At 34.2% G+C, this 16147-nt stretch overlaps 2 protein-coding genes across 4 annotated transcripts; one reads left to right on the top strand and one right to left on the bottom strand.

Annotated features, from left to right (window-relative positions):
* Positions 1-6750: 6750 nt before the first annotated feature.
* Positions 6751-7458, top strand: LOC118750403 (putative nuclease HARBI1). The gene is made up of 2 exons (XM_036485123.1): positions 6751-6980; positions 7318-7458. The coding sequence occupies exons 1-2, from the start codon at positions 6936-6938 to the stop codon at positions 7456-7458; spliced, it is 186 nt and encodes a 61-aa protein (XP_036341016.1). The 5' UTR covers positions 6751-6935.
* A 352-nt stretch (positions 7459-7810) lies between these two features.
* LOC118750401 lies at positions 7811-12703 on the bottom strand. 3 transcript variants are annotated; one of them, XM_036485121.1, is made up of 8 exons: positions 10634-12703; positions 10460-10567; positions 10354-10409; positions 10104-10166; positions 9662-9877; positions 8651-9594; positions 8429-8574; positions 7811-8367 (listed from the first exon to the last, which is right to left on the bottom strand). In XM_036485121.1, exons 1-6 carry the CDS (start codon positions 10689-10691, stop codon positions 9517-9519), a joined length of 579 nt encoding a protein of 192 aa, XP_036341014.1. In that variant the 5' UTR covers positions 10692-12703; the 3' UTR covers positions 7811-8367; positions 8429-8574; positions 8651-9516. The 3 variants fall into 3 exon arrangements, with proteins under 3 accessions (XP_036341014.1, XP_036341015.1, XP_036341013.1); XM_036485122.1 differs by having other exon boundaries at positions 8429-8734; positions 8786-9594; XM_036485120.1 differs by having other exon boundaries at positions 8429-9594.
* Between the last annotated feature and the right edge of the window lie 3444 nt (positions 12704-16147).

Below are 16147 nucleotides of genomic sequence, written 5' to 3'. Positions count from 1 at the left end.
ACCGAAATAATGCATATGACAAAAACCGAAATAGTGCATACATGAAAACGAACTTCTTTCTGAGTAGGCGGCCTTCGGCCGCACTTAGGGATTATAACCCTTACTAAGTAGAATTCTCCTTTCTGTGTTGCCGGAAAAGGGGGCCGGAAGTATTTTTGCGCAGAACTTCTTTCTGCGTAGGCGGCCTTCGGCCGCGCTTAGGGATTATAACCCTTACTAATTAGAATTCTCCTTTCTGTGTTGCCGGAAAAAAAGGGCCGGAAGTAATTTTGCGCAGAACTTCTTTCTGCGTAGGCGGCCTTCGGCCGCGCTTAGGGATTATAACCCTTACTAAGTAGAATTCTCCTTTCTGTGTTGCCGGAAAAGAAGGGCGGAAGAATTTTTGCGCAGAACTTCTCTCTGCGTAGGCGGCCTTCGGCCGCGCTTAGGGATTATAACCCTTACTAAGTAGAATTCTCCTTTCTGTGTTGCCGAAAAAGGGGACCGGAAGTACTTTTGCGCAGAACTTCTTTCTGCGTAGGCGGCCTTCGGCCGCGCTTAGGGATTATAACCCTTACTAAGTAGAATTCTCCTTTCTGTATTGCCGGACGTATTCTTGCGCAGAACTTTTCTCTGCGTAGGCGGCTTTCAGCCGCGCTTAGGGATTAAAACCCTTACTAAGTAGAAGTAAATAATTCATATTAGAAAAAACGAAATTATCCATATGCACACTTTCGTTAGAAAACCGAAATAATGCATATAACAAAAACCGAAATAATGCATGCATGTACAATTTCAGTTCAAAACCGAAATAATGCATATGGCAAAAACCGAAATAAAGCATACATGCACAGTTTCGGATGAAAACCGAAATAATGTATATATGAAAGACGAAGGTATGCATACATGCACAGTTTCGGTTGAAAACCGAAATAATGCATATGAAAAACCCGAAGTAATGCATACATGCACAATTCCGGTTGAAAGCCGAAAAAATGCATATGAGAAAATACCGAAATTATGCATATGCATACTTTCGTTTTAAAAGCGAAATAATGCATATGAAAAAAACGAAGTAATGTATACATGCACAGTTTCGGTTTAAAACCGAAATAATGCATATGGTAAAAACCGAAATAAAGCATACATGCACAGTTTCGGTTGAAACCGAAATAATGTCTAAATGCACAGTTTCCATATGCGCAATTTCGGTGCCCCTTTAAAAATCTTAACCACCTCCAAGCAGCCTCGAACCTGCGATTTCAGAACCAGAACCAGTAGTCTTCACGTGACGCCACTGCCGACATTTGTAAGAAAAGCAATTAATTGCGTTTTATTTTTGGCTTGGCAATTCAAAGGCAGATGGCGCTGATCGCCTAAGTTCTTCAAAATTGTCAAACTGGTAGGCACATACTAGTTAATGAACTAGTATTTTTTCTAACTGGTTTGGCTTTTCACTGGAGGGGAGATTAAAATTTTATGCTTAGACAAATACATATATACCAATCCACAAGAGGCCCTTTTCAGGGCGGCAATTAAGTTGACAAAGAGATTAAAATTGTATATCCTATATATATTTATGTTCTTACGTATATATGTATGCATGTATCTTTTTAATAATTATCATTTAAATTGTATAATTTTTTTACTTAGATTTAATAGCAATTATTTGGTTTTACACATCATTTTGCTTCGTTATAGTTAAACTTAACTAAGTGGATAAATGGAAATATAATATACTGCAAATATATGTATATAATATACTGCAAAATAAAGACTATAGTAGTAAAAATTTCAAATCGAATAAATGTTTATTAAAACTATACCTCATTGCACTAGCTTCCAAAAACAGAGAAGAAAAATAACTATGACGTACTGAGCTCTGGTTGTTGATGCAAGACTATTTTGCTGAGACTGACGCGACATATACCAGTACACCAGGTTGGTTTGCACTAGTTGGTGTCGGCTGGTTTACAGAAAAACTATCAAATATATTTTCGGCGCCGATGAAGCAACTGAGCCGAAGATATCATCAAGGTTGGCATTTGAAGTTGGTTGTACATTAATTTCTAAAATAGAAATGTAGGTCTCAATTCAGAACTTAGCAAATATTAATTTGGATGGCCGCCTAAAAGTCTAAGACTTTTTTGAATCTACCAAATCCTTACCTAAAATATCAGGTATTGGAGCCGAGCCAATGCCAGATGAATTATCATCCCCGAATGCTTCAAGCAAACCGAAACTAGCGTCACTCGTTGGCATAACAGTGGCTTGTGGATCTTGCACCGGCAGCTGGGGTTGGGACTGGTTTAAATTGAGCATGTCTATTGGTGGTGATGGTTGGGGTTGGATTCGAGGTACATCCTCTTGCTTTATTTCGGTAGCATCTGGTAAAATAGGCGTTATCTACCGAAGCAGCTGACCTAACAGGCGTAGGTTTGTTGATGGAACTAGGTTTTGTCACTGTAGTAAGGAAAATAAATAAATTAATGAAATGGGCGGAAATACTGTAGGGACTTGCCGAATTTTCCACCATTTCCTCGAATTCTAATTGCGAACTAAATATATGTTGTGCGTTTCTTATGGGCTTTGCTGGTAACCAAGGAGGATTCCTACTCGGCGGAAATTCGTGAAACTCAACGACAGCGAAACCGAAAAGTCATGAGGAACCTGATCGGCATCCGGTAAATCATCGAGATCATTCGAGGAAAATGTAATCAATGTTTCTTGTTCCGGTATGAAGCCCGTGTTGATTTGGAATTGACAAATCTTTATACTCTGCGGACGTACCATGCCTTTAAGTGCATTCTGCGCATGATAAAGCACCACTTCATTTATGGAAAATTATGGAAATTAAGCTGCATCACCACCGGCATGCCTGCCGCGACTTATGTTTTCCAAACCCTGTAAGCAAAGTTTATATTAATACGACACAAATTTGTTATTACTGCCACGCACTCACCAAATTAAATGATTCCACAAGCACAGTGCATGATTTACAAGGCGGCAACTTAGTTGATTTTTTCCTTTTGGTCCTTTGGAGATTTGTCAAAAGCTTCCACAGCTTCACAGTTCTCAAACAGCAACACCAGCCCACATACAATTGAAAGCACCACTTTTAAACACGACATGTTAAGTTGAAAACGTTGAAATACCACAATTTACAAATTAAAATCGGAGGTAAGCAAGCATCGACCACTTTCTGCAGGAAACATGCGCTGCGACAAGATATTATCACTTTTCCGGCACCTGCAATACAAACACAAAATTCTTTCTATTCTTTTGAACACATTTCAAGAGTGGTTGTATAATTTTTGTTAACGTTGTGCTTAATTTGCTATAAGATGGCTTGAAAAATTGGTGAATTGTGAAGAAAACACGTTTTCTCATTGCAAATTCACAACTGTCAACTCATTGTTCTTCGCCAAATTCTTTGTTTACCCGTTGCCGCAAATGTCATTCTGCGGGAATGCGCAATCTTGTATTCTATCGTTCTTGCTATACACTAATATTCTACATTAAGATGGAATTCATTTACTGAATAAAATGTGGGGAATAGGTAAATTAAATATGTTTTGCGTTGTTATAAATGTATTGAAATTAATTTATTAATAAAAACGTGAGGAAATGGATATGTATATACACTTTTTGCTGAATCAAAAAAATTATTAAACATGATAATAAAAAACTTGGCGCTTTTGTTTTGGAAAAATTGGCTTTTTCTGGAGGCCTGATGCCACACTGGCTCCCCTGCAGGAACACTGTCGGTCATATTACTCATCATCTGCCCGGTAGTACTGACAAAATTTCCGGTTAGAACGTAGTGTCGAGTTTCTATCAGATTTTTAAAGGCAAAGTGCATTTTCTGACCGAAATTTTCATGTACGTGTGATCGCCCATCGCTTTTCACATACAATTTCCAGCTTACCAATCGTATCGCTATTTCGCTTACTCATGCCAGCAGTGACCTTAAATTCTATCAGAACTGACCGATCAGCTGATTGTCGGACTTGTCAGTTCTGAAGGAATTATGCACCAGAGCTGATCGATCAGCTGATTGTCGGACTTGTCAGTTCAGAATGTATTATGCGTCAGCGCTGACCGATCAGCTGATTGTATGACTTGGAATTTCTGAATGAATTATGCGTCAGCGCTGACCGATCAGACCTGACTCGATTATTAGTCACAACTGATGTAAAATCTAGGAAGCTCTGATGTAAATACCCATATTTGATGAATACAAATTAAAATTTATGCATGTTTAATATTTATTAATAATAAATTCTTAAAAAAGGAATATAATTTTAAATATGTACACATATATAACAGGCGACAAATGAAAGTGTACGCCTTGTTCTAATAAATATTTACGATTATTTTCATGAACAATTTTTTTGCATTGATTATTTATGAAAATATAGTTCATTCTATAATATAAACCATATAAATCAAAGTTTCATATTATAGTTTATATAAATATTATATTATATATTATATTAGAATCAAAAATTAAAAATATTCAGATTGAAAATATTAAATTCATTTACATAAAAAAAATTTTGAAAATTTTTATGAAAAAAATGTAGTACTAATTTATAAAGCGGCCCCCTAAAATGTCACAAAGTGACGGATATAAGAATTAATTTTTGCATTTTATACAGTTTGTATCCAAACATATCGAGCCCTATCTGCAAAGAAACGTTTTTTCAACATTTTCTTTTTCATGGATAAATGCTCTTAAAGCATCTAAAGTTTTATTAAGTTTTATCGGCGGTTTAGAAGGTTTTTTTTTAATTAAACACTTAGTTAAATATTTCTGTAATTGCAATTGCTGGGAAACTTTTTTACGAATTTCATGAAACTTTGTAAAAATGTAGCTGTCTTACTTTTCTATAAACTAGATATTCAGCCTCATTGCGTAAGTCGTAAATTATGCTAAATTGTACGACTCGACAACATTGGCATTGTCTACTGTCGTGCCGAAATAAGTAAACGACGAAAATCGTCGAAAAATATGCAGTGCTGCCAAGTTTTTCCGTATTAATACTCTAGTCGAGTGGAAATTTTAGGCAATGACGTGAAATTATTGATACGATTGGAATCTTATTCAATAGTTAATATCTAGTTTTTAGATAGGCAAGACGCTTACATTTTCACAAAAGTTTCATGAAATTCAATTCGCAGCAATTGCAATTACAGAAATATTTAACGAAAAATATTTAACTAAGGCCCACTTGTAGAACAGCAGGTTATCTATATAACTTGAAGTTTACCGGTTAAATTGATAAATTGGCTTGCACAATCAATGGTTGGGTGTAAAATTAAAGTTAAGTCGTTAAATATTTAGCCCAGCAATTTTCGAAGGTTAACTTGCTAACTCTACATATGTCAATTCTGTCAGTAACAAGAATAATAAAATTGGGATTTCAAAAATTTAAAAAATATTTTTGAACACATGTTTACATACGCACATACACACATATGCACGTATTCACGCCTTCAAATCGAGGTTTCGGTCAGTCTCGCGTAAAAAAATATGTATATGCGATTTAAATGCACCGAAAGTGTGCAGTGAAGAAGTGTCGCTGGCCAATTTGCAGAGAAATGAGCTGAAGATCTTCATGACGCAGTGTTCTTTTCAACTACCATGGCGTGGATTTGATACATAAATGAGTACATATCCTGGTCAAGTAATAGAAGTCCCTCTTAAAGTTGATGTGCTTGGACAGGCATGTGTATTGATCCAACCATAGCGAGATCCAATTGTATTTAATATTTGCCATTCTTTAGTTTTTCTGGTTTTAATAAAAATTTTATATTTAATTTCAAATAATAAATATAAAAAATCAAAACAAACGTCAAAAAAAGAGAGTGGTGCCTACTTAATTTAGAAATCCCTCGGGTAACTTAACTCTGAGTCAGTTTTCAATGCTGCAAGACATTGTCGGGTTTAGAAATGTAAAAATTTAACTCTTAGCTACTGAACTCGGTATTTATATATTTTACTCTGGATGTTCTGCAAGTGAGCCTAAGTGTTTAATTAAGAAAAACGTTTTAAACAGATTTTCAACTTCTGCAAAGTATTTTGCTGGCATATACACATATCTAGCCTTAACCGCAGATAGGGCCCAATATATTTGGATACAATCTGTGTTGAATGCAAAAATTAATTCTTATACCTTTGTGACATTTTAGGGGGCCGCTCATAAATTATTACTCAAATGTGGAACTTATTAATACGATTAAAAGTAAACTTAAAATTACATAAATTAATCTATTATTTCTTAGATTTATTAAGCTGGTACTTTTTCTGCTTCAATCGGTGATGGCTAAGCTCGATTGACCTTTTCACCGCCTTTTGAAAGTCATACGATGCCTGTGTTTTAAAAACATCTACATAAATTTAATTTGCAAAGAGCCTATTTCTCCCACCTGCCATCCCAATTAAAATTCATTAATAGTTCGTCAGTGAAAATGTATTTCAATACCATACAGCCGCACTCAGAGTCGTTTAATGATTACTTAAGGTGTCCCTCAGTAACGATTTGAAAAAATTCCCTCTCAGAGTCAGCTAATGTTTCATTAACGGCATTTAATGAACATTAAAGTTGAGTAAAGAAAAACCTTCACTTAACTTTTTAACGAGAGATTTTGACAATCTTTTGTTTATTATTTTATTATTTTCGTTTGAATTTGTGTTAGATTTTTAAAATAGTGGAAAAATGTCCGATCTAGAAGACTTTATGGACTTTGCGGATTATGTAAGAAGGCACAGGGAAGTGGGATTGAGGCGCTATCTTCGAGATTATTCTGATCCTTTCACGAAGTACTCAAATCGGGAATTCCATGCACGATATAGATTTACGCCTGAAACTATTAAGAATGTTATTTTGCCTTTGGTGTCTTCTGAGTTGGATAAGCCAACCAGAAGAGGATTACCATTTCACCCGGAAATAATGTTATTGGTAACACTTCGATATTATGCCACTGGCAGTTTTCAGGTTGGTATTGATACAATTATTTACGAGAAGATAACATTTGAATCTGTCTCCATATTATATGTATTATTTTCCAAGGATGGATGTATGCATACAACTATTTCAAGAAACAGCTGAAACTATATACATATGTACATATACATACATATATTTTTAGCATATCATATATAAATAAATTAAAAAAATTAATTAAATTATATAAATTATTATTTATCTTGGAACTTCGACGTTCTTTAATAAGTTATACCAACATACATATGGAAATAAACGTGTGAATTTCCAATGCCTCAACTTTTGGATCTAATGAACGATAACATATGACTATCCATTTCAATTACAGAAACTGGATGGAGATGTGATGAACATATGTCAACAGTCAGTTTCACGAATAATTTTTCAAGTCTCTACTTCAATAGCGCGAAAAACCAAAGACCTCGTTAAATTTCCATCTACTGCAGAAGAATTTAATAGAGTAAAGTAGGGCCATATTTTGTATTCTGAATTTCGTTAATACATAATAAGTATTTTTACATACTATGTATAAAAATGCTTAATTATTGTTGCACATTTTTATTTGTAGGCAACAGTTTTATGAATTGGCTCATTTTCCTGGAGTAATTGCGTGCGTAGATTGCACACATATTAAAATAAGAAGCCCAGGAGGATTATCTGCTGAGGTATACAGAAATAGGAAAGGGTGGTTCTCTATCAATGTACAAGCAGTCACTGGTCCAAACTTGGAATTTTTTGATTTAGTAGTTCGTTGGCCTGGGAGTACGCACGATAGCTTTATATATAACAGCAGTTCGGTTAAGCAAAGATTCAATAGCGGGGAATTAAAAAGAATACTCTTAGGTGACAGTGGATATGCTGTCAGTAATTTGCTTTTAACTCCGTTTTTATCACCAAGCTCAACTCCACAAAAGGAGTACAATAAAAGCCACATTAAAACAAGAAACACTGTGGAAAGATGTTTTGGAGTTTGGAAGCGAAGATTCCCCTGCCTTCACGTTGGAATGGGTATTAAGCTGGAGACCGTTGTAGCTGTTATATGCGCATGTGCAGCATTGCATAACATTTCCATCTTAGTAGATGACTTGCTACCAGTCAGCTCTGATAACATCGAAACTTTTAATGTCGAAGCCTCACCAATCAATGAAAACTCCAACAGCAACGGTTTTATTGCGCGTCAATCTCTGGTAGACAGATTTTTTTCCTACATCTTTTGCTACAAATAAAAGTCTTTAGATGTTGAAATATTAACTATGTGTTTAATTTATTGAACGATTTTTTTTGCCTCTTCAAAATCTATTTTAGCCTTTTGTAGTAATACTTGGTTTTTTTGCTCTTCCAACAAGGCTGCTCTTTTTTTTATTTGCTCAACTTCCAACTGTAAAAGAAAATATGCATATAGAAATATTTAGCTTTACCAATGCATAGTTATTATATACCTGTGTTTTGACTAATTCAAGCTTAAGCTTCTCTCTCTTCTCTAGGTACCTTACCCGTAATGCTGCCTCCCGCCGAACGTAGTCGCTTGGTCTGAGTACTTGCTCCTTTTCCACTTTTTGTTGGTGGCCAGTTTCATTACTGTGTACTATGTAGTTAAAAAGCAGCGAAAAGAATTTTAGTATATCGTAGATGACTTCTTTCGTATTTTATAGGTACAGTACCTGCAACATTTGGTTCACCTTCATAATTTATGCTTATGGCTTTGAAGTTTACGTCGGATTCCTCATTTGCTTCCGTGATCATATCTAAAAAATGTTGGTTAAAAAGTGATTTGCCTTATATCTTAAAGGACATACCTAAAAACTCAATGGAGCTAGGGCTATTTTCCATGTTTAGCAAAATTGCCCCATCGCTGTCAAAGTTGTTGGAGATTTCGCAAATCATTGCGGGAGCAGCCTAATAATTAAATTTTATGACGACAAGACAGTATGAAGATAATAGTTAAGTCCCTAACAGCGCACTTATACGATATGAATGTATTTACATATCGATGGTCCTGTACAACAACGACACAATTCAAAATTCAAAAAAATATAAAAACTGTTACTACTGTTAAGTGACTCATGTATTTAATCCTTGTCGAATCCATGTCTCATCTTTTGTACTTACTTTAACAATCCTTACTGCTTACTTTAGTAAGGGATGGAAATGGATTAGACAAGGATTAGAGACAAATTAATTAAATTAAAGCGAGTACAAATTAATAGGAGGAAGGCCTAAACTACGATCTTGCTTTACTTCTACACCGATACTTACCATTATAATATAATTATTATATTATGTATGCTTTCTTGCCTTGGTGCTGATAGAAAAACAATGAAATACGTATTTCGTATGAAAGCACAATATAATCTAACTTCAAATATTTAATTTTTTGTCAATTTGAAGTGAGTGTTGCTAAAGAAAAAGAGGGAAGAAATTGACAAGCCCTTAAAGTTTTCATTAACTAATGAATCATTAAAAAATTACTCTGAGAGGAAACATTAATTAACAGATTTAACGATCATTAGTTAAGTGCCCGTTAGAGCTAATTTAATGAACGTTTCTGAGTGCGGCTGATAGAGACGTCTTCGGATGCTCCTTTTAATTTGTGGAAGTACGTTATCTATAGAAAAATGTATAGAAAGGAAGGTATGAGAATTTTAAGCTTGAAAGAAACCAAGCTTTATTACCATTGCTTGAGCGTATTCCGGACGATTCATAATTTTGTCCTCAATATCACTGACAGAAGTAATTGAATTGATTGGAAAACTGCTCGCCACCTCATCTAAAATTTGGTCTCGTACCTCGCCAGTCATACCTCCAATTGACAGTTCAATCTTTTGCAAAGTCACTTTGCACTCTCTCAGGATTTTGTTTTCTGCCAACATTTCCGACTTATTAACCATCTATTGGGAAATATTTGTTATCAATTAAAACATAAAATATACAGTGGTGGGAAAATGAATTTATACATAGGAACGCGATATTTAAATAAGTTTCGGCTGTTTTTCCTTTGTTTATTCAATGTTTATTTTTTTATAAAAGTATGGTATAACATTAAATAAACAAGAAAAATAAATGCAGCATTTTTTTCGAGAAAAGAAAACGCTATTAGTAATAAAAAAAACTCACCTTCTCGACAAGTTCTTCGACTTGGGGGCTAATTATTTCCTGGTTTTTTTGCAGGACAACTTGCTAATGAAATGAAAACATAATATTAAATACTATAATATTAAATAATTTCTAAATTGGTAAACAATCGGAGATATGCATACATATCGAACATTGACAACATAAATTATTCCACGAAAAGGCATTTATCGGATAAATGTCACTGTTGCCGATGTGATATAAGTATGAAAACGGAGATGCTATTATTTACATTAGTTTCGATCGTAGCCAAACGTAGGGTTATGACTTCCAAGGCATCCAGAATCTCTGCAGATAATATCGTATTAAGTTTAGCGATAATTTTAGCAGAAACAAACCTTTATTATCGGGTCTCTGTTGCTCATTTCTGCTTTCCTCCCTAACCTCCATCACTTCGTCGGAAGTTGTTTCATCAAAGCATCTTCTGACAATTGCAGGCTGGTTCGCTGAAAAGTGAGAATCATTAAATTATATATATATGCATATGTACACTTTTAAGGCATTTCACTTACCATTTAAATGGGTTTCATCAACGAAGGACTCGTCCAAAATAGAGTTGCTAGAATTCATGTGCAATAATATTCATGTTTTTTGCAATTACTTAAACTATAATTATCGGTAATTTGTTAATTATGAATGTGTGGTAAAGTTAAAAAAATCGTGAAACAAATGGTGCAGCAGGGGTATTAACAGAAACTTGCCACCAAACGGAATACAAAAATATTTATATTTTATATCTTTGAAGGCAATTTGAACTGTTTCAATGGCCAAATCACTTGCTACAACTATGCCCAAACTCGTGGATGAATGAAGAGGTTCAGTAAAATAGTTTTCGATTTTTTGAAAAGCTTTACAAATAATTATATCCGATTCCGTTGATTTTATGACATCCACCACCTTAATAGGCCCAATTTTCTCACAAAAACAATAACGATGTTTATCTTTTTTATCACTGATAGTAAAGGAACCAAAATTATTGCAACTTGATTCATACCCCTGCCTTCCTTAAGTCTCACAGACAATTGCTGAAGAATGTTGCTTGGGCTTTTAATAATTTTTTTAAAAATTGCATATAATTTTCAAATCTATATGCTGAATAAGAATCTAATGGACCGAGTTTTATTACCGAATCAGACAAGTGAAGCAGACCATGAATATTAAAACTAACTTGTTCGTCGCCATATAAGTTACCAAAAAATTTGACAAAATCTTCTAAAATTTTTTGAGCAACGACTGTGTCTTTATTAAGTGACTTTTCATTTGAAAGAAGTCTTATTCCACTGTGAAGCAATAAAAAATGGTAGTATGAATCATCACTAATATTACCATTCAAAACAAATATACCTGTATAAAGGAGAAATTGCCTGAATTCCGTAGACTTCCAATTGCAAACTTCTTCTAAGCTCCTGGGTATACGACCGAATTCAGAAGGCACAAATTGAGATACGTAATTGAGTATTTCATTAATTGCTTTTACATTTACTCTTTTGGAGATTAGCCTTATCAATTTTTTAACTACGCCTAAGTCAACTAAATGCATAGAATCAAGGGGAAATTGCGAAACCATCCTGAATCCGGCTTCTTCCAAAACATTTTTTTTTCTTTAAACTGTGTAAGGTGATGAGAAATATTAGTTCTTAATTCAAAGGACTCGTATGATCTAAGGACTCTAATCTTGTTTGAAAAACACACTCTTCTCTCTTTGTATGTTCCCTCTTCACAGCATTTGGGGCAACCGTTTTTTCCATTATGCCCTATAACACCGGTAACGAACGCTCTAGCTGGAGAATCACAAATGAAAACCCGAACATTGAATGCTTTTAAAACTTGATTGGAGCCTACTTTAATACCGTTTTCTTTTAGAACCTTGTATTCGGCACAAAAATCGCGCATGAAGTCATTTATGTCTTTAGGTTTTCCATGCCCAGAGAAGCAAGCAATGACAAACGGGCTCTTAGTAGGATAATCTGAAAGTGCTCCAAGAATCGGCCACAGTACACGGTTTGAACTTTTAAATAACCTAAGACCGTCAACCCCTACATCAATCGAAATTTCTTCCTTATTTTGTAAAAAATTAAGAGTTTTGTCAAAAAAATAGTTTTGTACTCCTAGGTACAGAAATTCACCGTTTGGAATTTTTGATATATTCGTTTTTTGCCTGCTGGTCCCCAAAAGAGTTTTTGCTGAAAGAGGTAAATCACTTACTCCGATTCTATTTAAAGTTTGCAATAGGCCGTCTAGAGCATTTCGAGAAATATTAAATTCAATAGCCCACGATTTAATTTCTTCAATTTTATTAACCCCAGCAACACTTTCTACAGGGGTCTCTAAAACTTCTTCTTCACCACAGGAGCTATGTTCATCGGATGAAAATCGCTCCGAATTTTCACTATCAGTAACATTTATACTGATTTCACTTTCTATTTGTTCTAATTTTACCACACTTTCTGTTACTTGATCAGATTCCATAAGTTCTTTGAATCTTTTCACATTGGATTCAAAGATCTTTTTTTCCCTGCTCATGCAATTTTCAAAACTCCTTTTATTCATTTTATTTTTCTTTTAAAATACTTATCTTCGGGTCTTATCTGTTTAATGCTGAGATATATTCCGCTTTTGAAGGCTAAAAACTATAAAAACTATAAAACTTTTAATTTGAAGTATATCGCACGCAACTTTTCACACAAATTTACCGCGTCACTTTGTATTTTATATTGATGGAAAAATATTGTAATCTGAAGTAGTCGGTACCCGTGCTTTCGGTTTTCTCAAATTAAGTTTTTCGCATAACTCTTGTTTTAAAAGACTCATTTAGGTTTAAAAAAATTCTAGCTCCTTTGGAGACAATGTAAGCTTTAATTAAAACTTCCGAAGTTAACCATTTCATAAAATATATATTTTAGATTTAATAGGTACTCGGTTATAATTTGCATTTTTCGGTAGCAACTACTTTTGAGAAGCAAGAAAAGCAACCCTGCCAAATCAGCTGATCAGTACCCTCTGCCTTTCGCTTTTTCTACCACCAGCGAGCTGAATTCTCGAGTGGAAAAATCAATAATTCTCGAAACACCAACGATTCGAAAAATAAAAATTATAGAATCTCCAAAGATTAGAAAAATTAAATATTCTCGAATCGCCAGCAATTCGAAGAAAATTTCTCGAATCGCCAACGATTCGAAAAACTAGTAATACTCGATTCGCTAACGATAGGTGACTCTCCTACGAATGCGAATTCGCCGATCTATCGCCGGGAAGTATCATCTCGATAGTTCCATCAGAGAAAACGAGCTCGTCTCGAATTCGAGGCGAATTCGTTGTGCTTATGGGGTATGTATGTATCTTTGTATGGTCTGGAATTTTGCAATCAATATTTAACAAACTTCCCGATGAGCTACAGACTGGAAACCACAATATAACCAGTAAACAACCTTCGGTGAATTTGGCGACTGCCTTCCTCGGGGATGAATATGCTAGGGATGAAATTATTGGTACATACGCCTTCCAACCACGCAGGGTTGCTTTTATGAAACAAAAATAATTAACTCCAAATAGTTTCAAAAAGTATAGTGTAAAACGAAATTTATTGAATAATTCCACATAAAATGGTATACATAAATGACTCATTTTCTAAACGAATTAAATAAAACCCATTTCATAACCTTTTTTGTGCAAACGGCATTTGCGAATTGATAGAAAAGTGCTACGGATGGTAAATTTTTGTTAACTATGAGGTGAATGAAAATTTTCAACCCGGCCTGACGGTTTTGAAGAGTTTTTTTGTTCTAATTTTATTACTAAGGCGTATAATAAATGCATGGCTTTTAGTTCTAGAAGAATAAATGTCAGCAAAGACAAGTCTTTTTTGTATAATTTCTGATTTTAATTGCTCAACTTCTTTTGCACCAGAGCAACTGTCAAAAATTTCCAGCAGTAAAAAGTTACGAATTGGCACAGCAGAAATGTAAATTTTTCTCGCCATAATAAAAAGTTTTTTCAACATGGGCTTTTCTACTAATTGACATGAAATTACTATCTCAACGTTCGGAGCGCTGCCACTGAGGGCCTTGGCCAACTGATAAAAAAGAGAAAATTTGGAAGGACCAAACAAAAATTTCGAGATTTCTCGTTGTGAATACGAATGCCATAGTTTTTAACTAGCTCATGGGACTACGCAAAATTTTGACAGCTTGTATACACATAAAGTTGTTGGCGGTAATAAAGAGTCAAAATCAAAATGGAGAAAAGAACAAAAAGCGTACGTTAGTTGTTAGTTATAAAATAAATTCAATTTATTTGCGAATATTTGTTTATTCAATTTATTAAAAGGCAACCACGCGGAAAAGCTTGTGTTAATTATATTGATAACAAAACCTGGCAGCTCGCACGTTGTCTAAATTCTCAAGTAACATAAAGTCCACAAAAGAATAAATTGCTTGTATTACCATCAATACGCCATGTATAAATTTTAACAATACACAAAAATAGAGATTTCGCACGATCGTTTGTTTGGGTTTTCAACACCATTTATAATTTTCTTTTAATAAATTCACGATTTGTGAAATGCTTAAATTTATTTATCTAATAATAATCAGTGTTGCCATATTTTTATTTTCAAAAAGCACCAAAAACTTGGAAAAAAGCGTTTTGCCACACTAAAAGCACCAAATTTTTTTGAATCAAGGGAGTTTTTTTCATAACATAATACCGAAGTACTGCATATTAAAACTAGTATATCTCGAGAAAGAAAAATCGAATCGCATCAAATGAAAATGATGCCCTAATTAGAAATGAGCAAATAATCTGATGTTTTCATTATATAACCTCAAATATCGCTAAAAACCATGTTCATGGCACTTTGAGGTTAGGGCATCTCAAAATTCTAGTGCTAGAGCAATTGTGAGGCCAGATTTGGATTCAGAACCAAGAAACGATGTGTTTTACTTAGGTGGTAAAAAAAAACAAAATTTATACAAACAAATAGAAAAGAAAAAAAAAACAAATACCTAACTTACTTGCGTACTAGTATTTTCAACGCGAATAGAATTTAACAAGATGGGTTTGCAACTTCAGCTTTTTATCAATCATGGTTTGTAGATTTTTGTAAATTCAGTGCTGCCAAAGCCTTAAATATTCCAAATTATTTCAGGTTTCAACTATCTCGAAGTAATTTTAGTTCAGAAAAAAGCACTAAAAAAGGCACTAGGCACTAAATATTTTTTTTTGGCGTTTTAATTTTCAAAAATCACTAAATCTAGTGCTTAAAGCACCAAGTTGGCAACTATGATAATAATGCAGCACACAACCCTGAAATCTAAGAAAAAGTCTGAGGAAGGCCATTAAATAGCAGCACACAACCCCGTGCCTTCCTCAGGAGTGAATATAACTACAACAACAACGACTACTACAACAACAACCCAAAAAGGTTGGTTACTGTCTATACTGTGCTGGAAACTTCAAACTTAGCTCAGAACCAGTGTTGCCACAAAGATTTTTAATTTTTTACCAAACCTCTAAAAAAAATTACCAAACTCAGAAAAAAATTACCCAAATTTTTATGAGCATAATATTCCAAACAAATTGGAAATTATTTTTCGACGTATGTAGATAATACACCACGTCTGGGATTGTGGCCAGCTTAGATCTATTTATATTTTTCGACCGAAAAATGAGTTCTTCCCATTATTTTATGATAAACTCATAAAAATGCATGATGTCGCTGCCGCGTTCAAAAAATTCATATCACCATCGACTGAGCGTTTAGATAACGAAGACGAACAATTTACAGCTGTGGTTGTCCTTTTCAATGTGTTCCGACTATAACAATTCACAAATATTTTTAATGGCCGGTTGTTCAATGTATTTAACCGGAGCTTCTCTGATTTGTACTAATCAGACATTGAACAATCGGCCCTAAAACATAAAAGAAAAAAATCGCTCATAGATTTATTAACATTTAAAAGGTGTTTAATAGTTCATTTATACTGCAGTTTATGCCTATTGGAAAAAAGCAGATTACAACTCGAAGG

This window comes from Rhagoletis pomonella, unplaced genomic scaffold (genome assembly GCF_013731165.1).
Source record: "Rhagoletis pomonella isolate Grant_MI unplaced genomic scaffold, Rhpom_1.0 Rhpom_scaffold_00223, whole genome shotgun sequence".
Taxonomy (NCBI): domain Eukaryota; kingdom Metazoa; phylum Arthropoda; class Insecta; order Diptera; family Tephritidae; genus Rhagoletis; species Rhagoletis pomonella.
This window is presented reverse-complemented; position numbering and strand designations above follow the sequence as displayed.

Coding starts and splice junctions, on each gene's coding strand:
- LOC118750401 (XM_036485120.1), bottom strand. CDS start 10,691: ATGAATTCTAGCAACTCTATTTTGGACGAGTCCTTCGTTGATGAAACC. Junction 10,568..10,633: donor TGATGAAACCCATTTAAATG/GTAAGTGAAATG, acceptor CTCACTTTTCAG/CGAACCAGCCTGCAATTGTC. Junction 9,878..10,103: donor TCGAAGAACTTGTCGAGAAG/GTGAGTTTTTTT, acceptor ATTTCCCAATAG/ATGGTTAATAAGTCGGAAAT.
- LOC118750403 (XM_036485123.1), top strand. CDS start 6,936: ATGTTATTGGTAACACTTCGATATTATGCCACTGGCAGTTTTCAG. Junction 6,981..7,317: donor ATGCCACTGGCAGTTTTCAG/GTTGGTATTGAT, acceptor TTTCAATTACAG/AAACTGGATGGAGATGTGAT.